We start from the raw sequence: 19,979 nt of genomic DNA on the forward strand, positions 1-19,979 counted from the left end.
AAACTTCAGTTAAAATAAACTGAAAAACTGCAGAACAAGTATAAGCGTAATTTAACTGACAAACTGAGTTCATTGTACTCAAAAACCGGGCCTTAGAGATTTGAACGAGTATTAGACGTTTAGTTTTTTGTAGCGAAATCAGTGGAAAGGTCGATGGGTTCATTTACAATAACGCATATGACATATTCGACTCTGTTTTGTTGCATTTATATATACTTAGAAATCCTCACGAAATTTGGTGTGCTGGATTACCTAAAATATATTGGTATTGGAAATGACGGGGCGAGAACGATAGCCACTTTTTTGATATCGAAAATTGAAAAAAATCGATAACTTGTTACCAAAAGCCTATAAAGTAGCAAAACTTGTTACGTGGGTGAACTTAATAATGCAAAATATAAATATAGTAAAATTCTGCAAAATCGGCGTAGCACCGCCCACATTCAGCAGAAGAAAGTTTAAAAGTTTTGCAAGTCGTAAACCAAAAGCCGTTAGGTTCACTTTACAGAGGTATGGTACTTGGTATTATAAATATATCTATAGATCTGAGCCAAATTTTTAAATTTCTTTATGATTGCTTCTAATATAAGACGATAGTTACATATGTAAGAGTAGTAAAATTTAGCTTTCCAATCATTTAATTGACAATCCTCTTTAACTGAAACCTCGATATGATTGGACAGCACACAGCTGGGTATATCATGTCCAGCTTCATCCGAAATTAAACTTCCTTACTTGTTTTATAGCAAATTTATTTTCTTTCGGTATTCATCCCGAGGGTTCTGTGATTTTTTATGCTTTCTTTCTTTCTTCAATTCGAGCATTGTCGATCTTGATTCATTTGAGGTAATCATTTCCTAAATTTTAATTATTAAATATAATTTGGAATGATCTGTCAATGGTGGTATGGCCAGGGCCGTAGAGAGAAAATCCGGGCGCGGGGCTACACAATTTACGGGCGCCCTATAAAAATCCACTAATACATTTGTTTAATTTGAATTAATGACATCTAATTCATTAATCATTATTGATGATTACATAAAAAAAAAAAAAATTTGCTCATCAACTAAGTGATTGTTGGACTAAGAGCTGAAAATAGAATTAACCCAGAATATTTACTATTTTACTATTTTATTGTAACGTAGAAATAAAATTGTCTTTCATCAGCCACATATTGTTTCAAATAATCTGTTCTAGTTATTTGGTAGCATTTTAATACATTTCTGATAAATTTAATGATGATTATAAATTTTAATTATTCAATATAGAAGGTTCGGATATCAAAGACTGGCTTTTCTTGCTTTTTACGCTGCAAATTTTTTTTTATAACAATATCAAAATTTAACTGTCTTGCTAAAACGGATTCAGCACGCAGCGTGGCAAGTCCTGAAACTCGCTCTTGAAATGAATACGACCTATGAAAGTTTTTAGTTCTTGAAAGGGTGCTGAAGGAACGTTCTGTACTAGCTACAGTGACAGGTATAGTGCAAAAGTTACGTAAAGCAACACAAATATTGGGGAAAATCGTATACAGATTTTGAACATACACATATAGATGGGCATTTAGCAATTCCAATGGTGACAGACCTTTATCAAAATTTGCTTCGTAAATGTGTTTCGCATTCTAAGCTTTGAGAAATGTCCGACTTGTACTTTTCGACAAATTTTGCTGCGCTCGCCCGAACCGTAGTTTCATCCATGTCTTCAAATTGCCACAAAAAGGAAAACGTCTCGCTCAAATTTCTCAAAGCTGCAAATCGTTCAGTAATGCCAGTGATTACCGAATCAACGATTACCAGGAATGTGTTGTTTTTAAAATCAGACTCTGAATCACCCGTAATCATCTCATTTAAATTATTTCAGAACGTCTTTTGGGTTTTCTCTTTCGAATGTCCGGAAACTTTGGCGAGATGTTCAATTGAATAGCAACTGTTTTGCATTCGTTTAAAATTGTTTCCCATTAGTTCCTGATCAACTTCAAATCAGCTAATAAGGCATCTAGATGTCGGACCTCAACATCTATGTTGGCGTCTCTAGCTTGGAGGACCACGTTTCTTTCATTAATGGTAGTCAGTATTTTGAACCAAATTGAGGACAGCAAGATACATTCTAACTTGTTGATGTACTTGAGAATGCCGGTAACATCTCCGTATGCTTGCGCAGTCAAATTTGGCTTTTGGCTGAAAGACTATGAAGAAAGCTCGGTACATTTTTTTTGAGGATGTCCCATGTTGTTGTTGTTGTAGCAGTGCTTCGCCCCACCTAACAGCCGCGACCGATCACAAATTGTCATCAATATCCTCTAACGGGAGTCCAAGGAGACTTGCTGTTTCAACAGGGGTGGACCATAATTAAAGGGGTGTTAGAGGCGTTGGTTCCACATTACAATTAAAGAGATGGTTGGTGTCATGTGGGGACACATTGCAAGCGGGGCATACATTTTGTATGTCGGGGTTGATTCTGGATAGGTAAGAGTTTAACCTGTTACAGTATCCAGAACGAAGTTGAGCAAGATTGACACGCGTTTCCCTGGGGAGTATGGGTTCCTCTTCCACAAGTTTTGGGTACTTTCCTTTGAGTACTGGATTCACCGGGCAATTCCTGACATAAGGGTCAGACGCCTGTTTGTGGAGTTCACCAAGGACCTGCTTGTGTTTTTTTGCTTCATACGGCTGGGTTCTCAGGTGCCGTATTTCCTCAAAATGCTTACGGAGATGACTCCTTAAGCCCCTGGGCGGTGTTGGCTCATCAATCAGATGTCTGTTTGGATGCCCAGGTTTCTGGGTATTCAACAGGAACTGTTTGGTCAGCATCTCATTTCTCTCCCTGATGGGGAGTATTCTCGCCTCATTATGTAGATGGTGTTGTGGGGACATAAAAAGGCAGCCCGTGGCGATTCTGACAGCAGTATTTTGGCAGGCCTGTAGCTTCTTCCAGTGGGTAGTTTTTAGGCTTGGCGACCATATGGGTGACGCGTAGCACGTAAACGGCTGGCCAATTGCTTTGTATGTAGTAATGAGCGTTTATTTATCGTTTCCCCAGGTACTGCCAGCAAGGGATTTGAGGATTTTATTACGGCTCTGGATTTTCGGAACAATTGAGGCTGCGTGCTCACCAAAATGTAGATCCTGATTAAACGTCACACCCAAGATTTTGGGGTGTAGGACAGTCGGTAGCGTAGTGCCATCGACGTGGATGTTCAAAATGGTCGACATTTGGGACGTCCATATTGTAAATAAGGTCGCGGAAGATTTAGTCGGTGATAATGCCAGGTTTCGCGAGGCTAAAAAACTGGAGAGATCAGGGAGGTAGCCGTTTATTCTGTTGCAGAGCTGATCGATCTGTGGGCCTGGGCATGTGGCCATTATTGTGCAGTCATCGGCGTATGAAACGATAGTGACTCCTTCTGGTGGTGAAGGTAGCTTAGATATGTAGAAATTAAACAAAAGTGGGGATAAGACACCTCCCTGTGGCACCCCTTGTTTAATTCTTCTTGGTTTTGATGTTTCGTTTCTAAATTGCACCGATGCCTGCCGACCACCCAGATAATTTGCGGTCCACCTTTAAGACATGGGGGAAGGGTAGACCCTTCCAGGTCTTGCTGTAACGTGCCATGGTTGACCGTATCAAAAGCTTTTTATAGGTCTAGTGCTACGAGTACTGTTCTATGGTGGGGGTTTTGATTTAAACTGCAATTTATCTGGGTGCTGATGGCATTTAGCGCGGTGGTGGTGCTATGGAGTTTTCTGAAGCCATGCTGATGAGAGGCTAGCTGCAAATTTGCTTGGAAGTAGGGGAGCAAACTGGCTTCAAGCGTCTTTGCTACTTTAGCTGGTTTCCCAGGCTTTAGTAGCGGGACCACCTTGGCCATTTTCCAGTTTTCGGGTATGACAAAGGTGGAAAGAGACAGGTTGAAGACATGTGCTAAGTATTTGAAACCCTCTTTTCCTAGGCTTTTAAGCATCGGCATGGCTGTGCCGTCTGGGCCCACTGCTTTGGATGGTTTAGCGTGACCAATGGCATCTTCAACCTCTCTGGCGGTGATGGTAATTGGTGACGCGCTGAATTTATGTTTATGTGCGTGTCTGTTGGCCCTCCGTCTATCTTTGTCGACCGTAGAATGCATTACATATTGACGGCAGAAAGCGCTCGCGCATTTTTTCGAATCCGATAGCACTTTATCGCCGAAGGCGATGGAAACTTTGCCATTGTGCATAGATGGATTCCATAGGGACTTTACGGTGGACCAAAGTTTACCCACACCGGCAGAGAGGTTACAACCTCTTAGGTGCTCCTCCCATTTCGCCCGCTTGTGTTCATACACAAGCAATCTGATGCGTTGGTTTATGTCCCTTATTTTGGGGTCGCTTGGGTCGAGCTGTCTTATAAGATCACGTTCTCTCGCTAAATTTGCGGCCTCCGTCGGGAGGTGGGGCCGAATTTCGGGAATTCTCCCGGCGGGAATGAAACGTGCCGAGGCGGATTCAATGACCTTGCGGAAAGCACGCTCCCCTTGGCGGGCATCAGTCGGGATAGGGAGGGCAGCAAAGAGGTTGTCTGTAAAAGATTTTCATTCCTCCCACTTTCCTTTTTTAAAGTTTATGAAAGTGCGTTTTTCTGTAGCGATGCAGTCGGCGGTACGCTCGAACGAAATAAGTATAGGCAGGTGGTCGGATGCCAATGTTACCATCGGCTGCCAGTTGACGCAATTTACGAGTTCTGCGCTCACGATTGAGATATCCGTCGAACTGTGACAGCTTCCTACCATACTTGTGGGAGCGTCTCCGTTTATTGTGCATAACGTCGTTTCTTCTCTTTGATCCGCCAACATCTCACCCCTACTGTCCGCCCGCAAGTTTGAATGCCATAGATCGTGATGGGCATTAAAGTCGCCTAAGATAATGCGATTGTTGCCAATGAGTAAGGCGCTAATATTAGGGCGGTATCCACTGGGGCAACAGGTGGCAGGAGAGATGGAGATGTTGATGATTTCTAGGTTTGCATCGCCTGACCGGACAGATAGGCCTTGAAGTTCTAAGACATTGTCCCTGCGGTCGATGCCAGGATCAAATATATGATATTGCACAGAGTGGTGTATGATAACCGCGAGGCCGCCTCCATTTCCGCTCATGCGATCTTTTCTGTGGACATTATACCCAGAACAGGTTTGCAGTGCAGATCTTGCTGTGAGCTTAGTCTCTTGAATCACAGCAATGCGGATGTTGTGCCGCTTCATGAAATCGACTATCTCCGTGATCTTCCCAGTTAATCCATTACAGTTTAACTGCAGAATTCTGAAGTGCATAGGGGGAGACGTCGCCACTCTGGGAGTAAGTGACGGGTGACTACGCCTGGGTTGAGGAAGGCCAGGACGCAACTGCTGATGTGGCCCTGGGACTGGGCGTCCTTCGGCAAGCATTGGGGTACCCGGTAGATTGGGGTTTGCGACCTGGCAACATGGCGCAATGAAACCCGTCGGGGGGTTGCCGTCGCGGAGACCAGAACATCTAGGAAAGTGGCACCGCCCAAGGCAGGAGCTGCATTGGGCGGATGTCGCAAACATATATATTATGTGCTGGCAAACGGTGCAAACGGGGTTAGGGACTAAGAGTCTGTTTCCCTGACCTGCACGATTGCTGCCGGAAAAGAGGGGGGCGTGGGGGGGGGGGGGGGGGGGGGGGGGGAGAAGACGGGGGCAGGGGCTGATGCTCAGCATTGCTACTTACTCTACTACGAAGATAGTAGTTATGAGTGGTAGCAGCTGTTTGAGTTGTTGGCGCCGCGGGACGCGAGCAGCAGTTGTGGCTTGCTGAGGAGCAGGGCTGCTGGAAGGTAGTGGGGGGCGCTAAGGCGTAGACTACGGGACGCCCTTGGACGTGAACAGCAAGGAGCCACAAAAGATTTATAAAAGTTACGTGGACGTCGGGTTTTGGGATCAAGCCCAGAACAACCTGTCCGATGCAACCATCCCTTACACGAGACACACTGAACAGAGTATGACCGTCCTAAAAAGATTCTTTACCGGCAGATGCAGCAAAACCATTTTCAAAACCGGGGTCAGGAGACGGACCCGAATTGGGTTCGATACCTTCCCGGAGCAAGAGAATATGGAGCAGTCCCGCTGCAAGGAGCTGCTGGGAGGATGACAATTTGTGGGAGGCACGCAACAAATTAAATGGGGTTACACTGAAATGACAGTCCTTGGTCGGGAAAAATCCCGAGTCGCTCCGGTACATAGAACCGACTGCCTTGAGAAGCGAGGATGTCCCATCGTTGTGGAGTGCTGCTGAAAATAGTAAAATATTTTTGTACAACTCTGAAGAAAGTAATTGCAGACGTACAACATTCTGCAGCATCAACACCACATAAATTGAGACTGTGGGTTGCGTTGTAAGCTTCTTTCATATTGGAGCCGTTATTGTACCCTTGTGCACGACAATCTTTTAATGGGTATTCATGTTTACCTAGAGTATGGCAAATAGATCAGCGATTTTCTGACCAGTTTTTTGGTTACAATTCACGAAAGCCAAAAACCGTTCTTGAGTTGTAAAATTTGTTGCTTTCGAATTGAAATGGAGTTAGCGCAAAATGAACGTAGTCAACGTGACTAGCATCATGCATAGCATAAACGATAATAGCAAAATACTTGGCTTTCTTGCCTTGATCTAATATATGTAGTTTCACTCACGTGCTTTGCACAAATTTCTATAAACTCGTTCTGAATGTCTGGGGAAAGATAGTGAACTTGTAAACGTTTGTGCTGCTGTTGTGAAATCCTAACTTTCTCCAAATGATCTCTAAGTATCGGATCATAATGGCTTATGAGATCTTAGATGCTCAAAAAATGTCCATTGTTTCGTTCACCAAGAAATATACTTTCGCCTTTGAAAGCTAGGCCTCTTTCATCCAAAAATAAAATAGTGTCCAAAATTCTATATAAAATTTCTTTCCACTTTTGAGTTTCAGTGATTAGCTGTTCATTGATAAGTGTATCAATTGTAGCCTCCTTTTGAATTAGATTTTGTAAATATCGCCATTGAATATAACATTTAATGTGATCTTGAGTATTTTCGTGAGATGGCAGTTGATCGCATAGCTTCTTCCATCCCTGGAATTTCAAATATCCGCCAGGACAACAAATTTTAGGTCGATTTAAAGTATTGGTGCTTAACAGACGACAAGGTAGGCAATAAAAAGCATTGCTACTGGCACTCCACACTAACCAGTCACGCTCCACTTTCTCTCCATTTGGCAAGATTCTGTTTAACAACGGGGTAGGAAATGCCTCGTCATGAAAATCACGTGGAAAAATAACAGGTCACTTTTGATGACCTCGACGAATTATTTCGTTAACTTCTTCAGATCGCAAAAACTCATTATTCACGGTACCGATATCGAAGTCGTTTACATAATCTGGACTTTGATACAGAGTTGGTGTTATTGTTGGAAGACTTTTTGAAAATGAACCTTCATCAGTGTCACCACGAAAACTACGATTTCGGATTCATGTAAACATACATTTTTGTTTGATGCTTTTATTGTCTCGTCTCTGTTCGAAGGCCCAGGCAAAAAATCATGATCAATATTCGTTGCTGTTGAAGTTCAGCTTAAAATTTGAACATGGAACAACTAAAGACTCTCCTGAATTAAAAAAAAAATGTCTTAGTACCTCTAAATCGCGGGCCCCCTGAGAAGCCCCGGGTCCGGGGGAATCCCCCATTCCCCCTCCCCTCTCGTCGGGCCTGGTATGACGGATATGTATAGTACGATCCCATCTGATCCGTTAAATCAAATAGAATACCAAATACACTAACTACAATATTACCTATGGTAATATCTGAAAAACTGAGAGTTTGAGTTCAAACAGATTGACAAACATGGACATGGCTATGAAATATGATCTCGTGGTACTGATCGGTTTAGTTAATACTTTTCTTCTTCTTGTGATATTTAAAAAATCCCAGCAAAGGAACAAAGTTTTAAAATCACTTCATGTTCGTGAAAGGTATACAAATATACTTAGATCTTTAATGATTTTTTTAAATCTTGTTTCACAGGTACAAGCCATTTACTTACTTAATTGGCGCTTAACCGTGCAAACGGTTATGGCCGTCCAACAAGGCGCGCCAGTCGCTCCTTCGCTCCGCCGACCGGCGCCAATTGGTCACACCAAGGGAGTTTAAATCGTTTTCCACCTGGTCCTTCCAACGGAGTAGGGGCCGCACTCTACCTCTGCTTCCATAGGCGGGTTCCGATAGAAACACTTTCTTGGCCGGAGCATTATCTTTCATTCGCATAACATGGCCTAGCCAGCGCAGCCGCTGCGTTTTACTTCGCTGGACTATGTTGATGTCTTCGTATAGCTCGTATAGCTCGTACATTTATAATTACAATGGGCATTTCTGGCACTATAACGTCTCATCTATGTTGATATGGACTACGTCTTTAATTTGTGCACAAATATTTATGATGGTCTATGGATTTTTTCGGTTTCTCAATCCCTGGTGCATACATTATTATTTGGAATTCACAGAAATAAAAGAAAATTTCAAAACGGGCGTGGCTCCGCCCTTTTTCTTTTAATTTGTCTGGAATACGTTTAATGCCATAAGTCGAACAAAAATTTACCAATCCTTTGTAGGAGCATAGCTTCTATGACGATAATTGTTTCCTGTGAAAATAAGCGAAATCGGTTGACGCCACGCCCAGTTTTTATACACAGTCGACCGTCTGTCCTTCCGCTCGGTCCTTAACACGATAACTTGAGCAAAAAGCGATATATCTTTACTAAACTTAGTTCACGTAGTTATCTGAACTCACTTTATCTTGGCACAAAAAATGGCCGAAATCCGACTATGACCACGCCCACTTTTTCGATATCGAAAATTACCAAAAATGAAAAAAATTCCATAATTATATACCAAATATGAAGAAAGGGATGAAACATTGTAATTCGATTGGTTTATTGACGCAAAATATAACTTTAGAAAAAACTTTGTAAAATGGGTGTGATACCTCCCATATTAAGTAGAATAAAATGAAAAAGTTCTGCAGGACAAAATCAAAAGCCTTTGGAATCTTGGCAGGAATACTGTTCGTGGTATTACATATATAAATAAATTAGCGGTACCCGACAGATGATGTTCTGGGTCACCTGGTCCACATTTTGGTCGATATCTCGAAAACGCCTTCACATGTACAACTAAGGATCACTCCCTTTTAAAACTCTCATTAATATCTTTAATTTGATACCCGTATCGTACAAACGCATTCTAGAGTCAGCCCTGGTCCACCTTTATGGCGATATCTCGAAAAGGTGCCCCCCTATAGAACTAAGGCCCACTTCCATTTAAAATACTCATTAACACCTTTCGTTTGATACCCACATCGTACAAACACATTCTGGTCCACCTTTATGGCGATATCTCGAAAAGGCGTCCCCCTATAGAACTAAGGCCCACTTCCAATTAAAATACTCATTAACACCTTTCGTTTGATACCCACATCGTCCAAACACATTCTAGAATCACCCCTGGTCCACCTTTATGGCGATATCTCGAAAAGGCGTCCACCTATAGAACTAAGGCCCACTCCCTTTAAAAAAAGACATTTGCACCTTTCATTTGATACCCTTATCGTACAAACAAATTCTAGAGTCACCCCTGGTCCACCTTTATGGCGTTATCTCGAAAAGGCGTCGACCTATAGAACAAAGGCCCACTACCTCTTAAAATACTCATTAACGCCTTTCATTTGATTCCCATATCGTAAAAGCACATTCTAGAGTCACCCCTGTTCCACCTTTATGGTTATATCCCGAAATGGCGTCCACCTATAGAACTATGGCCCACTCCCTTTTAAAATACTCTTTAATACCTTCAATTTGACACCAATGTCATACAAACACATTCCAGGGTTACCCAAGGTTCGTTTTGCTAAATGGTAATTTTCCCTTATTTTGTCTCCAAAGCTCTCGGCTGAGTATGTAATGTTCGGTTACACCCGAACTTAGCCTTCCTTACTTGTTTTGATTGTATTTATAGTTAAGAAGGAAACGGCTGCTTTCCATTTGAACTTTTTTTTGTAAAAACGAAATATTTTTTTGGGGCTGCTGACAGATGTTCGCTTAATGAAGCAAAACGTCCTGTATGAAAATGGAAACTTAATTATTTCATTAAAAGAATTGTGATTCGATTAAGCTTCTGTGTAAAAACGGTATAACTTTTTTTGTCTTCCGTATCCCATGAAGTAGAAAATAACAAAATTATTAAAGTAAAAAAGTTTCATCAGATAAAAGGAAGGCTATGCAGAAATATTTAAAGTTAAATGTTGTTTCGGTAATTTTGGCCCATAAATACAGGATAAGTGTTAATGTTAGTGACATTCATCTTTAAATATATCCCTGATATATGTACATATATATGAGAGCACACGTTTGGTATATGATGTTGGGTTTCGCCCGAACTTAGACTGTCTTACATGTTTTATTTTATGGCTGCTTTGAGTGCTATACAAAGACAGTTCTGCCATGCTAAATTATTTGACATTTGATTAAATAGGTTTCGTTAAAACTTACATTGAGAAACCGACCAGTTATTTTAATCCTTTTTGATACTAAGTAATTGAATATTTTTTTAGCTCAAATTTTTGCTACATTATGGGCGTTCATTTTACCAAAAGTAGACCAAAGTTTGTACTTCCACCGTAAAACTTCAATCAAGAATGCTACAAAACTTCCACTTTCTTCATCAGCGCCAAATCCTCAGGACACAAAATCCATTGCGAGTGAAGGTAGTCAACAAGTAGAAACACCGAAAGCATTTAAGTTACTCTGGTCACATTTTTATAATGCCTATAGCAATTTAAGGGTCGTTCAATGGAGTATTTGGTATGCTGTGAGTTTATGCGGCTACTTGCAAATTGTTTTTTATACGCAAGTTTTATGGATTAAAATCGAACCGAATATGGAAGTTGCATTGAATGGTGGTGTTGATGCTGTATTGACTGCGCTAGCGACGGTAATGGCTCTAGTAGCCGGTTATGTACATGCTGGACGTTTGAAACCGTTACAGAGCCTATTAGTCGTATCCGTTTTTGCTGCGTTAGAAGGTGGTGCAATTTTACTTTGCTCCCTAACGTCCAATATTTATGTTTCGTATGGTGGTTATATACTTTTTACAGGGCTATATGCGTTTAGCATAACTGTAGCAAGGTACGTACATATGCATGTTTATGTGTTATTTCGAAAACCCTGCATGATTCGTCACGTCCCATTCATGAATGAAATCCTGGTCGTTCTGGTGATAGGACACAACTGCCTGCTAACCCTTCCTACTACTCGATATTTCCCACGTCATCCAAAAGTAAGCATAGTCCAGTGGTAAAGGTGGATGGTCTTAAAAGATATTTCTCTTCTGATCATCCCCTCACTAAGTTCGGATTGGCATTGATACTAAAGTGCTCAAATTGTAAAATCCTCGAAAAGCGGTCACGAAAAAGTTTGAATAATACGCATGAAAATAGTATTTTTGTTTAATTCATTTTATTTGTTTTGTTTTATTTTATTATATTTTATTTAATTTTAACAGTTTTATTCTATTTTTTCATTTTATTTTATTTCAATTTGTTTCTTTTCATTTTTTATTCTTTCTTCTTTCATTTTATTATATACTAGCAGACCCGGCAGACATTGTTCTGCCCTAAATTTGGTCTATCTGCATACATTTTAATAAACCTTTTCCGTCTAACTCTGCCCTCCCCCTCTTCACTTTTTCTTAATCCTTTTATTCACTCCTCTCTCCGTATTTTTCGCTTCATCTATCTCTATCTTCGTCTCACTCTATCTCTTTCTCAGTCTTCTTCTTATTCCCTCTTTTCTCTTCTCTCACGTTCTTCTCATTCTTCTTTATCCCTAATTGCCATTCCCAGAGGGTGGTATGTATTTTGTTCCTAGTCCTAGTGTTACCCTGATCCACGTTTTGGTCAATATCTCGCGGCCGTAGTCACAAATAGGTATGAAAATTACCCGGTACTAAAGCACAAATCAACAGCTTTCATTTGTTATCCATATTGTATAAACACATTCTAGGGGTACCCGGGTACACGTTTTGGTCTATATCTCGAGACCTTAGTCCCCAATAGGTATGAAAACTACCCTGTACTAAAGCACTCATCAACAGCTTTCATTTGATATTCATATTGTATAAACACTGTCTAGGCGTACACGGGCCCACGTATTGGCCTATATATAGAGATATATCTCGAAACGCTAGTCACCCAGGGGTATGAAAATTACCCTATACTAAAGCACTCATCAACAGTTTTCATTGTTATCCATATTATCCATAAACACATTGTAGGGGTACCCGGGTCCACGTTTTGGTCAATATCTCGAGACCTTAGTCACCCCGGGGTACGAAAAATACCCCGTATCAAAATATACATAAACAGCTTCCATTTTATACCCATATTGTACAAACACATCCAGGATTACCTAGGTCCACGTTTTGATCTCAAGACCCTAGTCAGAACGGGATAAAAAGTATCCTTAATAATGCAAAATGGCCTTTATTAAAGTACTTCACAATAACACTCAAACTGTGCAACGAATAGCTTGCTTAATAACCAAACTGATTGATAGCTCAAATGAAACTCTACTATTCAAAATAATACTACTCTTGCTCTCTAGATAGCGTCTTAGTCGAAACTGCTTGACAACTCAAATCAAACTGAATTCCAGCGCCTCTACAATTGCCGCCTTTTATACTCTTTACTACTCTACTAGCCCAGCAGCTCTCAAACTTCTCAGCTGTAACTACAATTGCACAATTTTATAGTTTTTCTCATTGCATACTTATAGGAGTATCTCAGATATATGCATGTGTTTGTGCATTGACTCTCCGCTGCTCGTATACGTACATGGTACATATGTGTAGACACAATTATTTTTTCGTTTATGTAGATACATAATGATTGATCTATGGATGTGAATTCACGTCACTGCTTAGCATCGGCTTAGAGACGATAGCATCGCTCAGTGCTGCTAACATTCGTTACAATATACATATATCTTTGATACCCATAATATATGTATATAAGCCTTCTGAGGTTACCCTGGTCCACATTTTTTCTATCTCCCAAACCAAAAAAGGTAACAAAATTAAAACTACTTTGCATTAATATCCTCGTCAATGCCTATCGTTGAACACATTTTAGGGTTACCCTGGTCCACATTTGGGCGATATCACAAAAACCTTTCAAAATCTTTGCAGTTTTTTTAGCCTATAACTATGTCGAGCCACCATCAAATCTTAGCTCAATATTTCATCTCAATCGGTTTAGCCGTTCTCGAGCTTTGCGGTCCAGAAAAAACGGCTTTCTAAATATATATTGTAACGATTTTACTGCAATTCTCCTTATTTGCAATCTTCTGCCCACGTTCGTATCGCTAAACTGTTGAATAAATAACTCCAATATTGAATAATGGAAAAATGGCCTTTATTAAAGTACTTCACAATAACACTTATACTTTGCAACCAATAGCTTGCTTAATAACCAAACTGATTGATAGCTCAAATGAAACTGAATTCCAGCCCCTCTACATTTGCTGCCTTTTATACTCTCTGATTTCCTCGTCACACTGCCCTCCACCTAAGTCTGATCGTACCCATCAGACAAATCTCCCGATCTAAACGCCGCTAGCATCTCCGCTCTTCTACTCCGTGGTTTCACAGTGGTTTGTATGCGGTAGGTGGTATCACTGATCTTCTTCACAACTTTGTACGGGCCTTCCCAACTACACCGAATCTTGGATGGAACACCTTTCCGCCGGTGAGGGTTGTATAGCAGTACCAAATCTCCCTCTCGGAAACCGTCCGAATTATTTTCCTTGTCGTACCTGTGTCATCTTACTACTCATTATCCTGGATTGTTCCCTCGCACTCTGCTGCTGAGCCAATGAACTACTTCGTAGAGCTTGCGCTTGACGGATTGGCTTCGCATAATCAGCATCGTTCCCACGTTTCACAACAGTAGTGCGCTCTGGCTTGAAACTACCCTCGCATTTTTTCTGGGAAATTCGTTGCTTCGGTGTTGTGCGTCCATTAGGTTTTGTCAATGCCAGTGTTTCTTTCGCAGGTACTTTTGATTTTGCTTTATTTGGCCCATTCGATCTATCAACCTTTGCCTTTGACTTTCGTAGTCTTTGTCGAGTCTTTTCCACCAGTACTCGATTACTACTGAACCCTTTCTGCAAACTGAAGTTAAGTGGTATATCCTGGTTTTTATAACACATCACCCTTCTCTGCATATCGATCTTGATGTCATGGTCAACCAAGAAGTCCACTCCCAATATGACTTCATCAACGATTTCCGCCACAACGAATTTGTGTAGAACTGTGACCTTTCCAATTAAGACTTCGTATACCACTTTTCTCCAGGTACCGGTTTTACTCTCCTATTAACCAAGTCAGATCGGATTAAGGAATGAGATGCGCCCGTATCTACAGTCAATACACGCTCCTTGCCATCCATCTTTCCTTCGACGGCAAGACTGCTCGATTTTCTTCCAATTTGCGACACAGATATCACAGGACATTCAATGGCTGGGGCAAGTTTTCGTTCTTTACATCTGACACGCTCTTGCTCATCTCCTCCAGCTTTGCGTTTACGGCCACCCACATTGTTGGAACTATTAGGACCAAGATCGCAATGACGTGCAATGTGACCGGGCTTCCCGCATTTGAAGCATTTTATAACTCTTCCACTCCGCTTTTGCGATCCTTTCAGCACCTCCAATATTGCGTCTACCCACTCTGGCCTTTCTACTTCCACACGGCGTGCTTTGAAAACTGGCTTACACAGAAGCGACGCTGTTTCCTGAATCAGAGCTTGTGAAACCGTTTCTGCGAATGTTGGCTTTGAGTTTGCGTATGTAGCTCGCTTTGTTTCGACGTCCTGTATGCCATTTATAAAGCTCTGAATCTTTACCCTTTCATTGTATTCCACGGGTGCGTCGGCATTCGCCAAATGTGCAAGCCTTTCGACATCTGACGCAAACTCCTGCAAAGTCTCATTAGCTTTTTGGTAGCGGTTTTGCAACTCTATTTGGTGTATCTGCTTCCCGTGTTCGCTTCCGTATCGCCTCTCTAGAGCGCTCATCAATGTTTCGTAGTTGTTCCGCTCTCCCTCGGGAATAGTCGGATTTCAGCAGCAGATCCTTTCAACGCCACGAATAGTGCAGCAACCTTATCTTCAGCACTCCACTTGTTCACTGCTGCGATCTTCTCAAACTGAATCTTAAACACCTGGAAAGGAACAGAGCCGTCAAAAGATGGTGTTTTTACCTTCGGATTGCTCGCTGGCACAGCTGGGCGGTTTAGTTGTAACTGCTCCATACGACCTTTTAACGCTTCTATCTCGGCATCAATTTTGTCCTCGAGTTGTAAAATTTTTGCATCCTGCTCTTCCAGTTTCACAAAGAGCTGCGATGATACCTGTTCCGAAATTTGTGCCGAAATTTCAGATATACGTGCCTCTTGCGCTTCCAGTTGAGATGCCAAATATGTCTTCTGTTCTTCCAATTGCGATGTTATACGTGTCTCCTGTGATTCAATCTTCGCTGTTATACGGTTATCCTGCGATTCTAGTTGTTTTTCCATCTTGGATGTTATACGTGTCTCTTGCGATGCCACTTGAGATGACATTTGTGACGACATTTCTGAAATGCGTGCCTCCTGTGCTCCATCTTGGATGTTACTGTCGACGTTTGTGCAGATATTGCAGCTAATATTGTGTTAAAGTCTGTGTTCGCCATTGTCTGCGGTGTTTCGTTTTTCTCCTCAATTTTGGTTGTTGTCTCGTTGCCATCAAGATGAAAGACATATTCTTCCACGTTAACTTCTTCTGCTTCCATTGCCTCTCGTAGTCTTGCCTGAAGTTCGAGTTTATTGCCGGTTGTATTCAATCCACGGCTCTCCAACTCCTTCTTCAGTTGCTGGATCTTCAATTCACTGAACTTTGCCATGTCCTTGTTGTCCTCTAATTTATTCAACAATTCCTCTTCTGACACCAATTGTAACGATTTTACTGCAATTCCCCTTATTTGCAATCTTCTGCCCACGTTCGTATCGCTAAACTGTTGAATAAATAACTCCAATATTGAATAATGGAAAAATGGCCTTTATTAAAGTACTTCACAATAACACTTATACTTTGCAACGAATAGCTTGCTGAATAACCAAACTGATTGATAGCTCAAATGAAACTGAATTCCAGCGCCTCTACTTGCTGCCTTTTATACTCTCTGATTTCCTCGTTCGCATCTTCTAGGCGCTTCCATTTCCAGAATCTACTAGTTGTCCATGAGACAAATATTAGCAACACTAAGGGATACTATCATCTCTAAGCCGATGCTAAGCAGTCACTTGTATCTACATACATAAACAAATCAATCATTATGTCTACACATATGTACATCAGCAGCGGAGAGATACTCACAAAAGTATGCAATCATCAGCAAAGTAGTTCTCACATATACACATGCATATATCTGAGATGCTCACAAAAGTATGCAATCATCGGTGGAAGTATTATTCACATATACATGCGCATATGACATATCTAGTTTATAGCTAGTAATTTTATAGCTGGTAACTAAGTAGTAAATTATAGAAGAAGAAACGCCTAGAAGTATGCGAACGAGGAAACCGAGGAGTATAAAAGCAGCACAAGCTGAGGCATGATAATTCAGTTTGATTTAAGCACGCTATTGATTGCGAAGTATAAGTGTTATTGTGAAGTACTTTCAAAGTAGTCTAATCAAGACAATTTTGCATTATTGAATATTGGAGTTGTTTATTCAACAGTTTAGCGATACGAACGTTAGTAGAAGGTGTAAAATAAGCGGAGTTTCCCTAATTCGTTACAATTGGTGTCTGAAGAGGAATTGTTGAATAAATTTTGAAGATTTCGAATACAACTTGGACATGGCAAAGTTGAGTGAATTGAGGATCCAACAACTGAAGAAGGAGTTGGCGAGCCGTGGATTGAATAAAACCGGCAATAAACTCGAGCTTCAGGTACGACTACGAGACGCTATGGAGTCGGGAGGAATTAATGTGGACGATGATGTCTTTCATCCTCCGAGACAACAACAAAAATTGAAGAGAAAAACGAAACATCGCATTCAGTTACGAGCGCAGACTTGAACATGATTTTGGCTGCAATATCTGCTCAAACATGGACAATGGCATCTCAACTGGAATCACAGGAGACACGTATAACATCCAAGATGGAAACACAACTAGAATCCCAGGAGAACCGTATAACATCCGAGATGGAAGCACAAGAAACGCGTATTTCAGAAATGTCGACACAGATAACAGCCAAGATTGAAGCACAGGAAACACAAATTTCATCACAGCTGGAAGAATAAAAGACATATATGGCAACTCAACTGAAAGAACAAGAGACAGCATAACAGTACAACTAGAAGTACAAGAGGCGCGTATATCATCAAAACTCGAAGCATGGACGAACAAATAATGCAGTTTAAAGAAAAGTTCGAGGCAGAGGTAGATGCTTTGAGAGGTCGTGTACAGGAATTGCAACTTAATCGCCCGGCTGCTTCAGCGAGTAATACGAAGGTAAAAACTTCATTTTTTGATGGTTCTGTTCCTTTCCAGGTCTTTAAGCTACAGAATGCGGAAATAAAGTTGCTGCACTGTTCGTGGCATTGAAAGGGCCTGCAGCTGAAATACAGACTATTCCAGAGTTCGAGCGGAACACTTATGAAGCATTGATGGCCGCTTTCGAGAGACGTTATGGAAGCGAGCATAGGAAACAGATATACCAAATTGAGTTGCAAAAACCGGTACCAAAAGGCGAATGAGACCTTGCAGGAATTTGCGTCGGATGTTGAAAGATTGGCTCATCTCGCAAATGCAGACGCACCCGTGGAATACACTGAAAGGGTAAAGATTCAGAGTTTTATAAATGGCATACGGGACATGGAAATGAAGCGAGCTGCATGCGCAAACCCAAAGTTAACATTCGCTGAAACAGTATCCCATGCACTGACTCAGGAAACTGTCTCTCTATTGAGTAAACCAGCGTACAAAGCCCATCGCGTGGAAGTGGAAAGGCCAGACTGGGTAGACACAATATTGGAGGCGCTAAAAGATCGCAAAAGTGGAGTGAAAGAGTTATCAAATGCTTCAAATGCAGGAAGCCCGGTCACATTGCACGTTATTGCGATCTTGATCCTAGTGGTTTCAACAGCATGGGTGGTCTTAATAACAAAGCTGGAGGGGATGAGCAAGAGCGAGTAAGATGTAGAGATCGAGAGATAGCTCCAGCTCTTGAATGTCCTGTGATATCTGTGTCGCAAATTGGAAGGAAATCAAGCAGTCTTACCGTCAGAGGGAATGTGGATGGCAAAGAACGTGTACTGACTGTAGATACGGGCGCATCTCATTCCTCGATTCGATCTGATTTGGTCAACAGGAGAGTAAAGCCATTACCTGGAGCGAGGTTGCGTACGGTCACTGGCGAGTATAACCAAGTCCGGGGAGAAGCGATCTGTGAAGTCTTAATTGGGAAGGTCTTGGTTCTACACAAATTCGTTGTGGCGGAGATTGTTGATGAAGTCATATTGGGAGTGGACTTCTTAGTTGACCATGACATCAGGATCGATATGCAGAGAAGGATTATGCGTTTTAAGAGCCAGGGTGTACCACTCAACTTCAGTTTGGAGAAAGGGTTCAGCAGTAATCGAGTACTGGTGGAGAAGCCTCGACAAAGACCACGAAAGGTTGATGGAACGAATGGGCCAAACAAAGCAAAATCAAAGATACCTGCGAGAGAAACACTGGCATTGACAAACCCAAATGAACGCACTAAAACGAAGGAAAGAATTTCGCAGAAAGAATGCAAGGGTGGTTTCAAGCCAGGGCACACTACTGTTGTGAAACGTCGGAACGATACTGATTATGCAAAGCCAATCCGTCAAGTGCAAGCTCTACGAAGTAGTTCATTGGCCAAGCAACAGAGTGTGAGGGAACGAATCAGGATAATGAGTACTAAGATGAAACACAGGTACGACAAGAACAATAATTCTGATGGTTTCCGGGAGGGAGATTTGGTACTACTATACAACCCTCACCGGCGGAAAGGTGTTCCATCCAAATTTTGGTGCACTTGGGAAGGCCCGTACAAAGTTGTGAAGAGGATCAATGATACCATCCACCGCATACAAACCATTGGGAAACCACGAAATAGAAGGGTGATTCATTTGGAGATGCTAGCAGCGGTTAGATTGAGATATTTGTCTGATCGGGACGATTAGACTTAGGTGGAGGGCAGTGTGACGAATATTAGCAACACTATGGGATACTATCATCTCTAAGCCGATACTAAGCAGTCAGGTGTATCTACATAAACAAATCAATCATTATGTTTACACATATATACATACAGCAGCGGAGAGATACTCACAAAAGTATGCAATCATCAGCAAAGTAGTTCTCACATATACACATGCATATATCTGAGATGCTCACAAAAGTATGCAATCATCGGTGGAAGTATTATTCACATATACACGCGCATATGGCATACGTAGTTTATAGCTAGTAATTTTATAGCTGGTAACTAAGTAGGAAATTCTAGAAGAAGAAACGCTTAGAAGTATGCGAACATGGAAACCGAAGAGTATAAAAGCATCACAAGCTGAGGCATGAGAATTCAGTTTGATTAAGCACGCTATTGGTTGCGAAGTATAAGTGTTATTGTGAAGTACTTTCAAAGTAGTCTAATAAAGACCATTTCGCATTATTGAATATTGGAGTTGTTTATTCAACAGTTTAGCGATAGGAACATTAGTAGAAGGTGTAAAATAAGCGGAGTTTCCCTAATTCGTTACAATATAGATAAATAAATTTTTTTTAATTTTATTTATATTACCATTAGTAAGGTCCGGC

At 41.3% G+C, this 19,979-nt stretch overlaps 1 protein-coding gene across 1 annotated transcript in view; it reads left to right on the top strand.

Annotated features, from left to right (window-relative positions):
* The window catches only part of LOC137253262 (thiamine transporter 1-like), a 42,342-nt gene that overhangs the window by 19,500 nt on the left and 2,863 nt on the right, over positions 1 to 19,979 (top strand). Inside the window, exon 4 of the mRNA XM_067789867.1 lies at positions 10,639 to 11,212. Coding sequence (XP_067645968.1) covers positions 10,639 to 11,212 — 574 coding nt within the window. The remainder of the gene's footprint in view (positions 1 to 10,638; positions 11,213 to 19,979) is intronic.

Source organism: Eurosta solidaginis, chromosome 1 (assembly GCF_040869045.1).
Source record: "Eurosta solidaginis isolate ZX-2024a chromosome 1, ASM4086904v1, whole genome shotgun sequence".
Lineage (NCBI taxonomy): Eukaryota > Metazoa > Arthropoda > Insecta > Diptera > Tephritidae > Eurosta > Eurosta solidaginis.